This window comes from Formica exsecta, unplaced genomic scaffold (genome assembly GCF_003651465.1).
Source record: "Formica exsecta isolate Colony F162 unplaced genomic scaffold, ASM365146v1 scaffold37, whole genome shotgun sequence".
Classification (NCBI taxonomy): domain Eukaryota; kingdom Metazoa; phylum Arthropoda; class Insecta; order Hymenoptera; family Formicidae; genus Formica; species Formica exsecta.
In genome coordinates, this window is record NW_021850941.1 from 771,202 (window position 1) to 785,736 (window position 14,535).

Here is a 14,535-nt window from a genome sequence, read left to right on the forward strand (position 1 = left end):
TATATATATATATATCGTACTCTCTGCGCTATGTTAACGCACAGACATAGATAAAAATTAGGTTTCTCTGCTTCCGTATGCGTTACAAAGAGATGCACGTCCTGTCGTAAAAGCGTACAAACCATGTGGCAAATCCCACGTTTGGAATAGAGTTGAAAGTGTTCTCCTCGCAATTTCGTCGACGAGCAAATGAAAATGCAACGGATTCGTACGATAAAATAAAATAGACTTCACCACGGTTACGAGAGCAAAGGTTGAATTGTAACCGGCGCACACCATAGCTACGTGTATCGTATCGCATTTCACCTTGAAAATATAGAATATCAATTCGTCGGTATGCTGATGAAAATAAAGTTTACACAAACATACCTCGAAATTATTTATCAATTGCGATCGTTCGAGAGAATGATTTTCCCGTAAATTCGATCTCTCCACTTCTACCGACAACGACCGCCAATTTCCTCCAATGTTTGATTTCCCTATCTCCGCGGAGGGGACTAGAAATAACATCCTAATGTTCTCAATGATAAAAAAAAAGATCGATAATAACGTCACACACAGTTTTACCATTTAATAACAGGTACCAATAAAAGACAACGGATGGAATTAAAATGCCGAACAGACATCCTAGCCATGATCGAGCCATTGTAATATGTCGTACATATTTCCCAATTCGTGATATGATGTCTTAACAAATTAGACTAGATGCACGCTGAAATATATGAAAGGAAGGAAAATTAATTCACTCGTGGTTTTTCCCCGTAGCAATGTTTTTAAAATTCATGTAATTCTATACCTTACCAATAGAGGAAAAATATTTTCTTTCATGCTTGTATGTGTGTGAGAGAGAAAGGCTTAAATCTAATTTCATTTGATTATAGATAATTTCAAAGATGCACTAATTAGATAAAGCATTCAAGCAACAGAAAGTTTGCAAGAATAACGCATTTATTATCATTTTACAAAAGTTGATAGCGTTTAATAATATAACGATATATATATGTAAATGTATATACAGAATAAAATATTGCAATAGATACAAACCTCGTTCATTCGACTCGCCTGATATCTATTGTATGATGAAAGTCAATAGATCACGTTTAACCTGCGAGTTTATGAATGCGTTATATCCAATTTCCTCGCGTTATGTAGATAACATTATGAATGCGACGCAATCATAATGCATGCAAATTAGTATCGTAAATGAAAACGTTACATTCCTTGCGTAGGGAAATTCCGAATAATTATACGGCAAGTGCGAAATTCATGCATCAGCATTCGGCACATGTTAACAGGCAGATGTTAATTGTAAATAGCGGCGATAAATAAACGAAGCTTGATATATTAATTCTCTATTGCCCAATATAACTTTCAAGTCACCGGTTCTAATTTCGTTTTCTGTTTATGTGCCTTCTTTGTTTGATCGCGTTATAATTGTTTGAAGTTTCATGGGAAAATCATTTCCACTTTGCTTTGTATCTTCAAAAAATGTACATATCAAGTGCACGTACAAAGACAAATATTATTTGTTTTATTTAATTTATTTTACTTTTACGGATGTGCATTTATCTCTTTCAAAAGTACCCAAAAACAATTTCACACAATGAATGATAAATTACAGATTTATTTTGACAGAAATATATACTTATTAGCCTTTATATAATAAAGGGACGTAGATATTCCGAATCATATAATATTGCATATGTAATTGTAAAATAATTCAAAAAATGCTTGAAATTAATTTCAAATAAAATTAAAGCGAGAATTAATCAGAAAAATCCAGAGGATATATATACAGGATAAATTCGTCCTGCTTTTTTTGGAGTATTATTTTGGAGTAACCACTGGTTGCTAATCGTGTACATATAAGTGACCCAGTTTATAATCTTGGACATTGATGTACTTGTAACATGTTCGTATATTTAATGTGGCACAAAAAATGTCGGAAATTTAGTTCGCTCCTCTCATAAGCTGGTTTTAAATACCATTCACATTTGCACTTTGCAATAATACAATAAATGATAAAATTTTTTATAAAATGAGCAGATTAATTTGGTGATTTTAACCCCATTAAAACATTTTAGATTTAAATATTTAAATTTAAATAATGCAGACATAAAATATTACTACCAAAATGCCATATAAAATGTAATGAGAAAAATCTTATTCACACATATAAAACGTGCAATAAACGCGAAGCCCATTGAAACGCATATATTCAGCATTGTATTTCGTTCGTGTTTCAATTTAAAAAAAAATGATATTAGATTCACAAAAATACTTTGGTTCTTAGTAAAGATATAGCGAATTATAAAAGATGTAAAAAATAGGAATATCAAAAATTTGATGATTGAAATTTTGATCAAACGATTCAAATGTTTTATAAAATTTAGAAATTAAGATAAATATTCACTACAACCGATGTTTTTTACTGTTGCTCGTTAAACCACTGCTAATACAGAGCTCTGATGCAGGACTCTCACAATGATATGCGGGTAATAATGTGATTACCAGTACGTACCAGCGCCGGTTCAATTATCGTCTCTCGTTCTGTCATCCGGCAGCGCCCGTCCCCGGATAAGTAAAAGTACAGGTCGTAATTACTATATATGATGTAGATACGTGTGCGAATGTCGTCGTGCTCCTCGGGCATTCGATGCTGCCGACGTGATCCGCTATTATTGCCGCCAAGTAAAGTAGTAGTCAGTTGCAAATTGCCACAATTAGTCGTTATGAACGACAACACGCACACTCCTGCGGAGATAAAAAGTATATAACGTAAGTACTTCGGTCAACTGATCCTGAACGACGTATGTACATCACAAATGCAACTACCGCCGCGCGACCAAAATTCTCACACTATTATCAACATGTGCCGTCGGCAATGTCGTACCGACGTCGTTGTCGTAAGATGGCGGGCACATCTCTGTCACGTGCGGCGCACGTGACAGCCAGTGACAGATGTCAGCTGACATCGCGCGCGCGACTACGTGCGCCGCATATGACAACGACCGCAAAGGCAGAGGCGAGCCAGGCGCAGAGTTGCGTCGAGAACGTCATATGAACTTACCGATGGTATAACTCAGGTTTCACAAGAACGCTTCCATATCTCTGCCTCTGAGGATAAATCCGTAAATCAGTTTTTAATAGATTTCTTCTGGAAAGGGTCTTATGCGACGGAAATATCGTCTATCTCGTTTGACAAGTTTTTAAAAAAATTGTCCATTTATTTTTATATTTGATATATTAATATAGCTCGAAAAATAATATTTTTTTTTCTTATATATAATTGTATACTTATTGTTAATATATAAAACTTTAGTCTTTTATATGTATGTTGTCGCTTTACGTCTACTCTTTCGTGAAAATATAATTAAATAAATTTAAGAATGAAATGATATTGGATAGTGATATATTATGAGTAAATAATGCGAAATGATGTGAATAACGAATACAAAAATTCTATATCTAAAAATCTAAAATTTCAATATAAAATTTAATTGATTTCCGTAGCTCTACTTGGACTCGTGTAAGGAATGGATTCCTCGTCCTCGCCAATCTTTCGCAACCGTTGTAGTTCCGCTTGCCGTGTTCTGAAATACAATGATATTATATAACGTATTAAAGTTGTAATTAAGTAAAGTAAAGTTTCTATCTCGTAATTGATAATAACGCGCTATAATAATACCTTGCTAGGATTTCGTCTTGTTCTCGTTGATCTTTACGCCCCTTGAGAACTCGATACCCGACGCAAATAATCACCAACAAAATGGGAATCATACAAGCGAATATTATGCCGGCTGTAATACCTGCCTGACGAGAGCTGTATTCTTGCTGGCCTAAACAATTGAAGGTAATAAAAAATTATTATTTAAATAAAAACAATTTACGGTTTAAAGGTATCTTATTAATTGAATGCGGAATTTTGCGAGGTTTAAGATAAATTATTTCAAGCTATCCAAGAAAAATTTCTATTGTGATAAATTCTAATCCGCCCAACAATTTGACATTTGTGTGAACAGATTTTGTGATAACGTAAAGATATTTAAATAGAGGAGGAAGAGAGAAAAGGAGTTGTTAATAGAAATAATTCACGATAACTCTGGTGGAAATTTCCATTCCATTCTAATGCTATTAATTCTGCTGCTACATCGTAATGATGTGAATCGTTTTCGTTATCATAAACATTCTGTACATGCATGTGGAATAGAAATTTCCCATTATATTTAACTGATGTATATAAAAGTTTATTAAAATAAATCTTTTTACAGTATGTAAAGCACAAATATATGGCATAATTAAATTGCGGGAGAAATGTAATTGTTACAACTATATAAACCAGTTATGGTCGGTTTATGTAGTTGTATAATTAAATATTAGATGTTTATTTAATCTTCGCTTATTTAATATTTTTGAAACGTATTAATTACATTATATCAATAAATGATCATATATGTATTCTAAATACAATTAATACTGCAACTATTTCTATTCCACAGCAAGAACAGTAGTATCCTTATTATCTATACGAATAAACACTGAATAACGCCGAACGATACGAAAATGATAATGAAATTATGTTTAGATTATACTGTCTGAAATTTAGTAAAAATACGCGGTTTATCTATGGCTAATTTGTTAAATTTTAATCCATATCTCGTGCCAAGTTAATGTCGAATCTAGGTATAATCGATATTAATTTGATGTATGCAAGATGTAGGTTATTTGAAATTGAGATGTACACTGTCATGATCATACATACATCGCATACATACATCGCATACATACACGCATACGTACTGCATTCAAATAATGATGCGTACTAAAAGCAACTTTACCAACAGAATATATCTCATTTCTATTACAATGCTATTGAAACAAACGTCATCTAAACGTCACTCTCTTTGGCGGGACTGCCCGTTTTCCTAATCGAATCTGCCCCCGAATCTGAGTCCGTAGGTGAGATGGGCTCCTTTAGATCAAAATCTTTATCCTCGAAGTCAATGTACGGTCTATTAGGTAAAGGTTCGTGTGTACGATAAACTCTGTCGTAACTACGGCGTTTTCTAGTGCCGCTATTAGTTTCAATTGTGCTAGCATCACTAATTGGAGTAATGGCCCTATCGTCGTATGATTTTAATGGCGCGGTCTGCTTCAACATGGATTCGTTATCAGTGCCAGAGCCGCGCTCAGAATAGCGCCATGATTTCGTGGAACCTCCTCGCATCTGATTCCTTCTTATATAGATAAAACCACCAGCGATGCATGCCACAACGGGAATTAACACGATGCTAATAATGCCCATTACGGTCCAAGCTGTACGCTGAACGTACTCGATGCGACCTATATATAATAAGTTTCAATCGCGTACATATATGGGAAAATGCATTAATTTAATGATCGGTGGAAGAAGAGAAAAGAAGAATATTAAACTGGATGACAAATATTATAGAGATAAGAGAAGAAAAAAGAGACATAAAAAGCGTATTAAATTATTCAACAAGATTCAATTCTCAGCGATTTTATAAACTCGCTTTTTTTGCAAAAATAGACTTTTGCTGAAATTATTGGTTCGATTATAAGCTTGGATTTAGTTTAACTCTTAAAACAAATTGCAAGAACTTGATCTGCTTTGAATTATAAATGATCCAATAAATGCGCTACCGTTTAATACATCACTTTCTCTATACACATTGTATCTTATTCCATTCCTTATTCTCGTTTAAAATCGTTAAGCAGGTACGAGATTACAGTGGAAAATTAATGCATTTGATAAGCATAAGTATACTCACGAAGACATTCCGTGTACCCGTACTCCGGAGTGTTCCATCGGCCTTCCGGTGTGCACACCCGACGTTGATCACCGACAAGTATGAAATCCTGATTGCATTCGAAACTCACTTTTGTCCCCGGGATAAACAGGAAATTGCTTTTACGTCCGAACCGTGGTGTTTCCAGTACACCGCAGGATACAACTTAAAGATTGTATATATATAATAATCACCAACAAAATGGGAATCATACAAGCGAATATTATGCCGGCTGTAATACCTGCCTGACGAGAGCTGTATTCTTGCTGGCCTAAACAATTGAAGGTAATAAAAAATTATTATTTAAATAAAAACAATTTACGGTTTAAAGGTATCTTATTAATTGAATGCGGAATTTTGCGAGGTTTAAGATAAATTATTTCAAGCTATCCAAGAAAAATTTCTATTGTGATAAATTCTAATCCGCCCAACAATTTGACATTTGTGTGAACAGATTTTGTGATAACGTAAAGATATTTAAATAGAGGAGGAAGAGAGAAAAGGAGTTGTTAATAGAAATAATTCACGATAACTCTGGTGGAAATTTCCATTCCATTCTAATGCTATTAATTCTGCTGCTACATCGTAATGATGTGAATCGTTTTCGTTATCATAAACATTCTGTACATGCATGTGGAATAGAAATTTCCCATTATATTTAACTGATGTATATAAAAGTTTATTAAAATAAATCTTTTTACAGTATGTAAAGCACAAATATATGGCATAATTAAATTGCGGGAGAAATGTAATTGTTACAACTATATAAACCAGTTATGGTCGGTTTATGTAGTTGTATAATTAAATATTAGATGTTTATTTAATCTTCGCTTATTTAATATTTTTGAAACGTATTAATTACATTATATCAATAAATGATCATATATGTATTCTAAATACAATTAATACTGCAACTATTTCTATTCCACAGCAAGAACAGTAGTATCCTTATTATCTATACGAATAAACACTGAATAACGCCGAACGATACGAAAATGATAATGAAATTATGTTTAGATTATACTGTCTGAAATTTAGTAAAAATACGCGGTTTATCTATGGCTAATTTGTTAAATTTTAATCCATATCTCGTGCCAAGTTAATGTCGAATCTAGGTATAATCGATATTAATTTGATGTATGCAAGATGTAGGTTATTTGAAATTGAGATGTACACTGTCATGATCATACATACATCGCATACATACATCGCATACATACACGCATACGTACTGCATTCAAATAATGATGCGTACTAAAAGCAACTTTACCAACAGAATATATCTCATTTCTATTACAATGCTATTGAAACAAACGTCATCTAAACGTCACTCTCTTTGGCGGGACTGCCCGTTTTCCTAATCGAATCTGCCCCCGAATCTGAGTCCGTAGGTGAGATGGGCTCCTTTAGATCAAAATCTTTATCCTCGAAGTCAATGTACGGTCTATTAGGTAAAGGTTCGTGTGTACGATAAACTCTGTCGTAACTACGGCGTTTTCTAGTGCCGCTATTAGTTTCAATTGTGCTAGCATCACTAATTGGAGTAATGGCCCTATCGTCGTATGATTTTAATGGCGCGGTCTGCTTCAACATGGATTCGTTATCAGTGCCAGAGCCGCGCTCAGAATAGCGCCATGATTTCGTGGAACCTCCTCGCATCTGATTCCTTCTTATATAGATAAAACCACCAGCGATGCATGCCACAACGGGAATTAACACGATGCTAATAATGCCCATTACGGTCCAAGCTGTACGCTGAACGTACTCGATGCGACCTATATTTATATAATAAGCTTCAATCGCGTACATATATGGGAAAATGCATTAATTTAATGATCGGTGGAAGAAGAGAAAAGAAGAATATTAAACTGGATGACAAATATTATAGAGATAAGAGAAGAAAAAAGAGACATAAAAAGCGTATTAAATTATTCAACAAGATTCAATTCTCAGCGATTTTATAAACTCGCTTTTTTTGCAAAAATAGACTTTTGCTGAAATTATTGGTTCGATTATAAGCTTGGATTTAGTTTAACTCTTAAAACAAATTGCAAGAACTTGATCTGCTTTGAATTATAAATGATCCAATAAATGCGCTACCGTTTAATACATCACTTTCTCTATACACATTGTATCTTATTCCATTCCTTATTCTCGTTTAAAATCGTTAAGCAGGTACGAGATTACAGTGGAAAATTAATGCATTTGATAAGCATAAGTATACTCACGAAGACATTCCGTGTACCCGTACTCCGGAGTGTTCCATCGGCCTTCCGGTGTGCACACCCGACGTTGATCACCGACAAGTATGAAATCCTGATTGCATTCGAAACTCACTTTTGTCCCCGGGATAAACAGGAAATTGCTTTTACGTCCAAACCGTGGTGTTTCCAGTACACCGCAGGATACAACTTAAAGATTGTATATATATATATTCATATGATTAATAAATTAGGCTTTTTTTAAAATGTATATATATGTAGGTTTGAGAATAATTAGATTTACATAAATTATTCATAGAAAACATATTGTCGCGCATTTACTTACTTTCCTTTTTATTTAACGCATTGATTTGGGTGAAGGTATCGTAATAATTTCTAGTAAAATGCGCTAAATCTCGATTTAAAGTCATGACATAATCGTACTGACATTGATACGAATTGCCGCACAAATCAACCGCACGATTTATGTCATATGTTCTATTTATTGGGAGTATCTCCGTCGGGTATTTTCGATATTCCGGCTCGAACGTGCGATTAGCGTAATAACTCGCTGTTCTACCAAATTCCCTGTGGAATAAAGCCGCTCCCAATAGTTTGTTTTCTTTATCTTCTAGCATCCAATGTATTGCGAAATCTCTATGAATAGTTTCCGAATGATTTACGCTATTGATAGGGACTTGATATCCCAGTGGGCTTATCAAATCGTCTGTGCCATCGAAATTCCAAATTCCAAGTAATCCATTGGTTTTATTCTAAAATTGAAAAATGATATCCTCTAGTATGTATTATTATTTAATACTGATATTTTGTATATTTATTAATTACAATTTTATGATATATGGCATTTTATGATATTTTGTATATTTATTAATTATGATTTTATGAAGTTTTTTTTTTATTTTATGGAATTTATTTCTTATAAATGAGAGCTTCCTTTACCAAATACGTCCACGGTAAATATATTCGTGCGGACAAGAAACCTTCGTTTTCCACGATTTCCACGCCAGCACCGGTATCGAACATGATAATGACTTCGCTCTGATTCAGAATGTATGTGGGCGTATAAACAACGACCCCGGAGAAATGTTGGAATTTCAAGGATGGCCTGTCAAAATATAATCTTTGGCCATCCGCGAAGACATCGAGCCGATATCTCCATTGTGCATGTGTGGGTCTCAAACGAACTTCGATGGTGGCAGAGTTATTTCCTCTCGCTATACATATAAGATATGTGATTATAACTATAACTGTTTTTTTTATATAATATATATTAATAATATTACAAATACAAGTTTATTAAAAACTACAACTTAGATTCAAAAATTATTTAAGTTCACGTAATAAAACAGCAGAAGCTTACCTGCTATCGAAGTAAGATGCGTTGCCATCACTGAACCATAAGCGTTGACGGGCATTTGTTCGAATCTACCTTGCACATCGAGTTTGTCTTTAAGATCGTTTACTCGTAATAAAACGAATTCACCTTTACCATTGAAAGTGTACTCTACATTGTCGAACGTGACAAAGTGGGGATCACCGAATACCGTCGCCACGCCTGGTGATTGATAGGCAATGCAATCCTGCGACGGTCTTCTCTCAAATCGAAATGTCTCGCAACCGACCGCTTGTTCTTCTTGCCAGAGACAACACGTATACATGGGTACGACATCATGATACCAGTGCGAAAGAGTTGGAACCTTGTTAGCCTCGTTCCATGGGAAATAGCCTAAATTATGCGATCGATGCGGTCGCGATCCCCATTGCTGATCGTAAGTCAGCATCAGAAAACCATTTTTATCGTAACAACATTGTTGTTCTGATCCGTCCAAACTGAAATAGTATAAATATATAATTATGCTGTAATAAAGATAGAATGTAATTTCAGAATTATTTTGAGCGTTTGATTATACACAGACAGCGATTTACTATAAATATTAGAAATTTATTACAAATGAGAGAAAATGGTTTTTCGGTTACTACGTGAAGGATAGATAAGTTATTTTGAAAGTATAAAAAATAAATTATTTACTTAGGTGCGCCTGTCCTCACGCAGTGAGATGCATATTGATTGTAATAGCAATCTATATTCGAATCTTTGTCGCAATTGTAATCCGGAAGGAAGCGGCCTTTATCGTACAGAGCGTGGTCCAGAATGCAAGGACAAAGCGCTACCTCAGCGGCGAAGTTCTTAAGATACCGGTCGTTCATAATCCATTTATCGCAGAGTTTCTGAGGCCACCGCGATCCATATTGCCGTTCCCATTGAGGAGCAAAGTACCAACCGAGCGGAATTGGTCTGCTCCACAAGCTCCTATATAAAATTAAAATTGTTCGAATATTATTCAAGCCACTGGAGCGGAAGACTTTTGTCGGATAAAACTTACGGTGTTATCGAGAGTCCAGAGTACAAATGCGGTTCCGTCAAGTTGATCTGTATGAAGCCAAAAATCATGTCGCTATGATACGGATTGTACGCGTCTCGGTATTTAGCTGGTTTGATGGTGTATTTACCAATATTGTTATATGATCTCTAAAACACGTACAGCGTAATGTAATTTATTGTTGTTTCTCATCTTTTCTATCGTATTTATTTATACGAACCTCTAAAGTCGTTATGTATTCAAATTCGGGTCTTGTCTTGGTTTCCCTGTATCCCCACAATGATATATGCACCTTTGCTTCTATATTACTCGTCAAATTATACGCGTTCCATGTGAATCTGATTTCCGCGGGATCTTTCATGTGAATGGCCTCTTTGTCGCTGAAAAAGATCCTCTCTGTCGCCGAAGCCGGAGTTTCTGCGCAAGCAGAAATTTCATTGCAATTTTTGTTATGAATGATAAAGATATTTATCATTTAGCGCGTTGTTATGATTATAATATGATCAAAAAAATAAGACGCGCGTTCAACGAGGAATAAAAATGAGATCAAGATAAGAGAAGAGTGATCTTACCAACGAAGTATTTGCCTTTCCAATCGTAAGTTCCACTGTCGATGGCAATGTAGAAACGTATGTAGCCTTCGTATTTTAAGAACGGTTGTACGCAAATTGCGCGATTTTTGTCTATTACTGTGCCCATAACAACCTCGTTTTCGAAACGGCACTTTATCTTCTGAGACTCGTTGAAGCATGGGCCTGTGATGTTGACGACGGTGCCGCCCAACATGTTTCCACTTTCCGGGGCAAAAACCAGCGGCAGGTGTGCTCCGGCTGTGTATCATTATACATTGAAAGAGTCGTACTTCGTTATTCGTTCAATATTACTTAAAGGTATCGCGTCTCTTACCAATGTCCTTGTTACAGGTGCCCAACATTATTTTCTCGTCTATCCTGAAAATGTGCCGACCCGGAAAACCATTCGCCCATCCTCTGCTCGTTAAATCACGGATTGTGGTTGCCTGAGAGTAAGGCTTATATTCGTAGCTCTGAGTGCCGTTCCCAGCGTTGAAACCCACCTAAAGCGTATGAAACAAATGAGTTTTTTATCATAAATAACTTTGTTACGAATTTTATTCTTTTGACGAGATACACCTATATTGTATTCTGTTTTGTTAGACACACATACATTATCTTCATCGAGGAATTTACATAATTATATAAAGCTTAATTAATGAAAATATTATAATATTTATAGAAATGATATTTTCTTATTTATTGCTGCGGCCAAAGAAATATTTTGCGATTACTTACGTATGCAGGGACTCCGTTTTCGCCTTGTGTCGTATCGCCGCCTGCCTCCGTATGACTGGTCCATTGTATATTCAGATAATTGAATATAGCGTAAGTAAATACTTCATCGGTAGCCAAAACCAATTGAAATGTATTAGTTGTAAAAAGAGATTGGCCGATGCCACCTGCAAAGGACATGTTCTTCCAGGTTGCTATCAGGGCGTGTTTAGGCACGAAGGAATCAGCGCCGACAACACCCTCGCGTATGTCCCACATGAGACGCTCTCGCATCTCTACGCCAAATTGATCATTTCTCCCTTGCAAATCCCTTTCAAGTCTGATAAAGATTTATTTTCTATAAGTTTCTTTAATTTTCGAAAGCTTTTTCTTGCAAGATCGTAAAAATGCTTAGAACGTTACGCTAATTTTTATATTACATGCGCATACCTAAAATACACCCCCGGTTTCCTCTGATCGAGATCGGTTTCTCTCAATCTACCTATACGACATTTACTGAAGAAGATGCCGATGAAACTGGGGTCATTTTTCCTAGGCCAATCTTTAATCGGAAAAACGAGAGGATACGTAAAGTACTCCGGTGGATCGCTAAATTCCAGGTACCCGTTAACTATTAACTAAAATGTTACATAATATTAAAAACAATTTTTTTCAACGATGAAAAATTTTTTCATTTGTAGTAAAAGATTTCAAAATATTAAAATATCCAGACCATTAAAATGTCAAAATAATGAATTTTAAGATTTCTCAAATTTAACAGAGAAACATGGATATTTTACATAAAAAGGAATTTATTGGTAACTTCTGATAAATTATAAAAGTAATTATGTTTATACTGTAAAAAATTATACAAGTAAATAACAAATGAGATCATACTCGTGTATAATTGAATCTGAAGCCAAAGAAAGGTAATTGAAAATTCAAATTTTTGTGAATTTGCAACGTTGTCGCCTGCAAAGGCGTTTGGTAATCTCCCATATCATTGTTGCCACCTTTATCGAAATACCAGTACATGAATTCAGAACGAATCTCCTTTAACCTGTCTTCTTTTAATGTATAGAAAGGCGGATTGTCCTCTGGACGTGGCGCGTACCTATCAGCCTCAGGTAATTTCGAATCTGCAAATGTGCATCAAACAAGGATCGATCAAAACCATAATATTAAAGTAACTATAAAGTCAACTAAATAATATTCTTGCATTTAATATCTTATAGTTTTTCCGGAGGAAAAGATAATTCTTAGTAGTAATATATATAACTGTAAAAGTAATAGTAATATATAACTGTAAAACATCCCGAATTTTGGCGGAACCTAATCATAGAATTTACATGTAAATTCTAAGATTTACCAAACCACTCTAATAAAAATCCAAAAACAATCTTTGTTTTGAAGTTTTACCAGTCAATGTTGGCAAATGTTAGAATTTACCAAGACTTCCAGTAAAAGTCGAGACAATTAAGGAAGCGCGTAATTCTGCCAATATGGAGGATTAGTGAATGAGCTATAAAGTACAAGAACATTTTCTTTCCATTAATTTAACGAAGTAATTATTATATTGATAAGTACGCTACAAAAGATGATTTTTATAGTTTTTGAGACAAAAAGCTTTCATATATTTAATATTATTTTTTTGTTTTTTCTTTAATATTATTATCCAATTCATTTAATTGTGTGTGTTAGAGAGAGAAATAAATATATTTAGCTTAACAGTCTTTTTCACTTCCTTGTTTTTTACGTAATAAAACAATCTCAAATTTTACTATAAGTCTTGGTAGACCCTAACATTTACCAACATTAACTAATAAAACTCCAAAATAAAGACTGTCCTTGAACGTTTTTGGATTTTTACTAAAGTAGCTTAATAAATCTTAGGATTTAGGTGTAAATCTTTTAAGTTTTGCCGAAATTCAAAGTTTCACAGTAATATACATATATATAGAACAAATAGAATAATTCTTTATATTACTACGATATATTCGTAAAATTCTTTATGTATTATTACGATATATATTATAATAATATATCTAGCAATATTTTGGAATCGATATTTGATCACATTAAAATATATATTTCAGTGATCAGATATATGAGTTCATGATCTATCAAAATGGCTTGTCTCATCGAATGAATCATCCTCGATTCATGTTAAAGTGAGTAACTGATAAATACACATCCATGATAAGCTATAGATATAGATTGTCTCTGTCGTACACAAAGTAAAAAAACTGTAATATGCGAGACTTGTGCGCCGAATTAAATTATTTTTTTAAGTTATGAAAAATACATTATATTAAGAAAAATGCATGTGAAAAAATTTGATACAAATAAATTCCGTACTCATTATCGCTCACTCACATTCCTTATTGCGAAACGATGGTCACACCCATTGATAACGAATTACTTACCGTATCTTACATATTTTCCATTCTTCTCGTTTGCCATTTTACCAGAAATACTTTGAACGAAGGGTGAATCACTCTTGGACTCACCTTTCGGTGCAAAAACATTTTCAATTTCCGGTAAAATTTGAGTCGGATTTTCCTCGTTATTTTTTTTCTCTATTGGAGTTAAATCTTTCTCCTCCACAGCGAGATCTTCAAGTTCCAGAGGAGTTTCTACCTTCTTCTCGTGCGGCAGCGATTCGATGTTCTCTTCCGCATTATAACTCGCGGTCGATTCGTGTGAATCCAGTCCGAAGAAATTCTCGAACGTCTCGTTTTGCGCGATAATACCATTTGGCATTAATGAAAAGAGACAAATGAAAAGAATGATCCATTTCGATAACACAAAAATGCAATCGAGCTTCCACCACGAC

At 34.4% G+C, this 14,535-nt stretch overlaps 2 protein-coding genes across 7 annotated transcripts in view; both read right to left on the reverse strand.

Annotated features, from left to right (window-relative positions):
• LOC115239273 (LARGE xylosyl- and glucuronyltransferase 1-like) overlaps nucleotides 1–2,824 on the reverse strand; it is a 6,427-nt gene extending 3,603 nt beyond the window's left edge. The window contains exons 1-5 of one of the 3 annotated variants that reach the window (XM_029813715.1): nucleotides 2,522–2,824; nucleotides 1,045–1,105; nucleotides 568–712; nucleotides 370–497; nucleotides 123–306 (exon numbers count right to left, since the gene is read on the reverse strand). In XM_029813715.1, coding sequence (XP_029669575.1) covers nucleotides 123–306; nucleotides 370–497; nucleotides 568–646 — 391 coding nt within the window. In that variant the 5' untranslated portion in view covers nucleotides 647–712; nucleotides 1,045–1,105; nucleotides 2,522–2,824. Of the gene's footprint in view, nucleotides 1–122; nucleotides 307–369; nucleotides 498–567; nucleotides 713–1,044; nucleotides 1,106–2,511 lie in introns of all 3 variants that reach the window. The other 2 variants (XM_029813716.1, XM_029813717.1) reach the window with 2 other exon arrangements.
• Nucleotides 2,825–3,278: 454 nt separating this feature from the next.
• LOC115239272 (protein mesh) lies at nucleotides 3,279–14,528 on the reverse strand. Of its 4 annotated transcripts, XM_029813713.1 has the most exons (16): nucleotides 14,126–14,528; nucleotides 12,597–12,838; nucleotides 12,150–12,337; nucleotides 11,724–12,039; nucleotides 11,320–11,488; nucleotides 10,986–11,243; nucleotides 10,634–10,830; nucleotides 10,417–10,562; nucleotides 10,062–10,343; nucleotides 9,393–9,862; nucleotides 8,972–9,246; nucleotides 8,358–8,784; nucleotides 8,039–8,221; nucleotides 6,005–6,081; nucleotides 3,689–3,762; nucleotides 3,279–3,593 (listed from the first exon to the last, which is right to left on the reverse strand). In XM_029813713.1, exons 1-16 carry the CDS (start codon nucleotides 14,460–14,462, stop codon nucleotides 3,497–3,499), a joined length of 3,738 nt encoding a protein of 1,245 aa, XP_029669573.1. In that variant the 5' UTR covers nucleotides 14,463–14,528; the 3' UTR covers nucleotides 3,279–3,496. The 4 variants fall into 4 exon arrangements, with proteins under 4 accessions (XP_029669573.1, XP_029669574.1, XP_029669572.1 ...); XM_029813714.1 differs by lacking the exons at nucleotides 6,005–6,081; nucleotides 8,039–8,221 and adding an exon at nucleotides 5,793–5,975 and having other exon boundaries at nucleotides 3,396–3,593; nucleotides 3,689–3,839; XM_029813712.1 differs by lacking the exons at nucleotides 3,279–3,593; nucleotides 3,689–3,762; nucleotides 6,005–6,081; nucleotides 8,039–8,221 and adding exons at nucleotides 4,232–5,343; nucleotides 5,793–5,975.
• Between the last annotated feature and the right edge of the window lie 7 nt (nucleotides 14,529–14,535).

Excerpts from the sequence above, each read along its gene's own strand:
- LOC115239272 (XM_029813712.1), bottom strand. The coding sequence starts at position 14,462 with ATGCCAAATGGTATTATCGCGCAAAACGAGACGTTCGAGAATTTCTTC. Across the intron at positions 10,563-10,633 it reads AATACATAACGACTTTAGAG|AGATCATATAACAATATTGG; the intron begins GTTCGTATAAAT and ends TACGTGTTTTAG. Across the intron at positions 10,344-10,416 it reads TCTGGACTCTCGATAACACC|GAGCTTGTGGAGCAGACCAA; the intron begins GTAAGTTTTATC and ends AATTTTATATAG.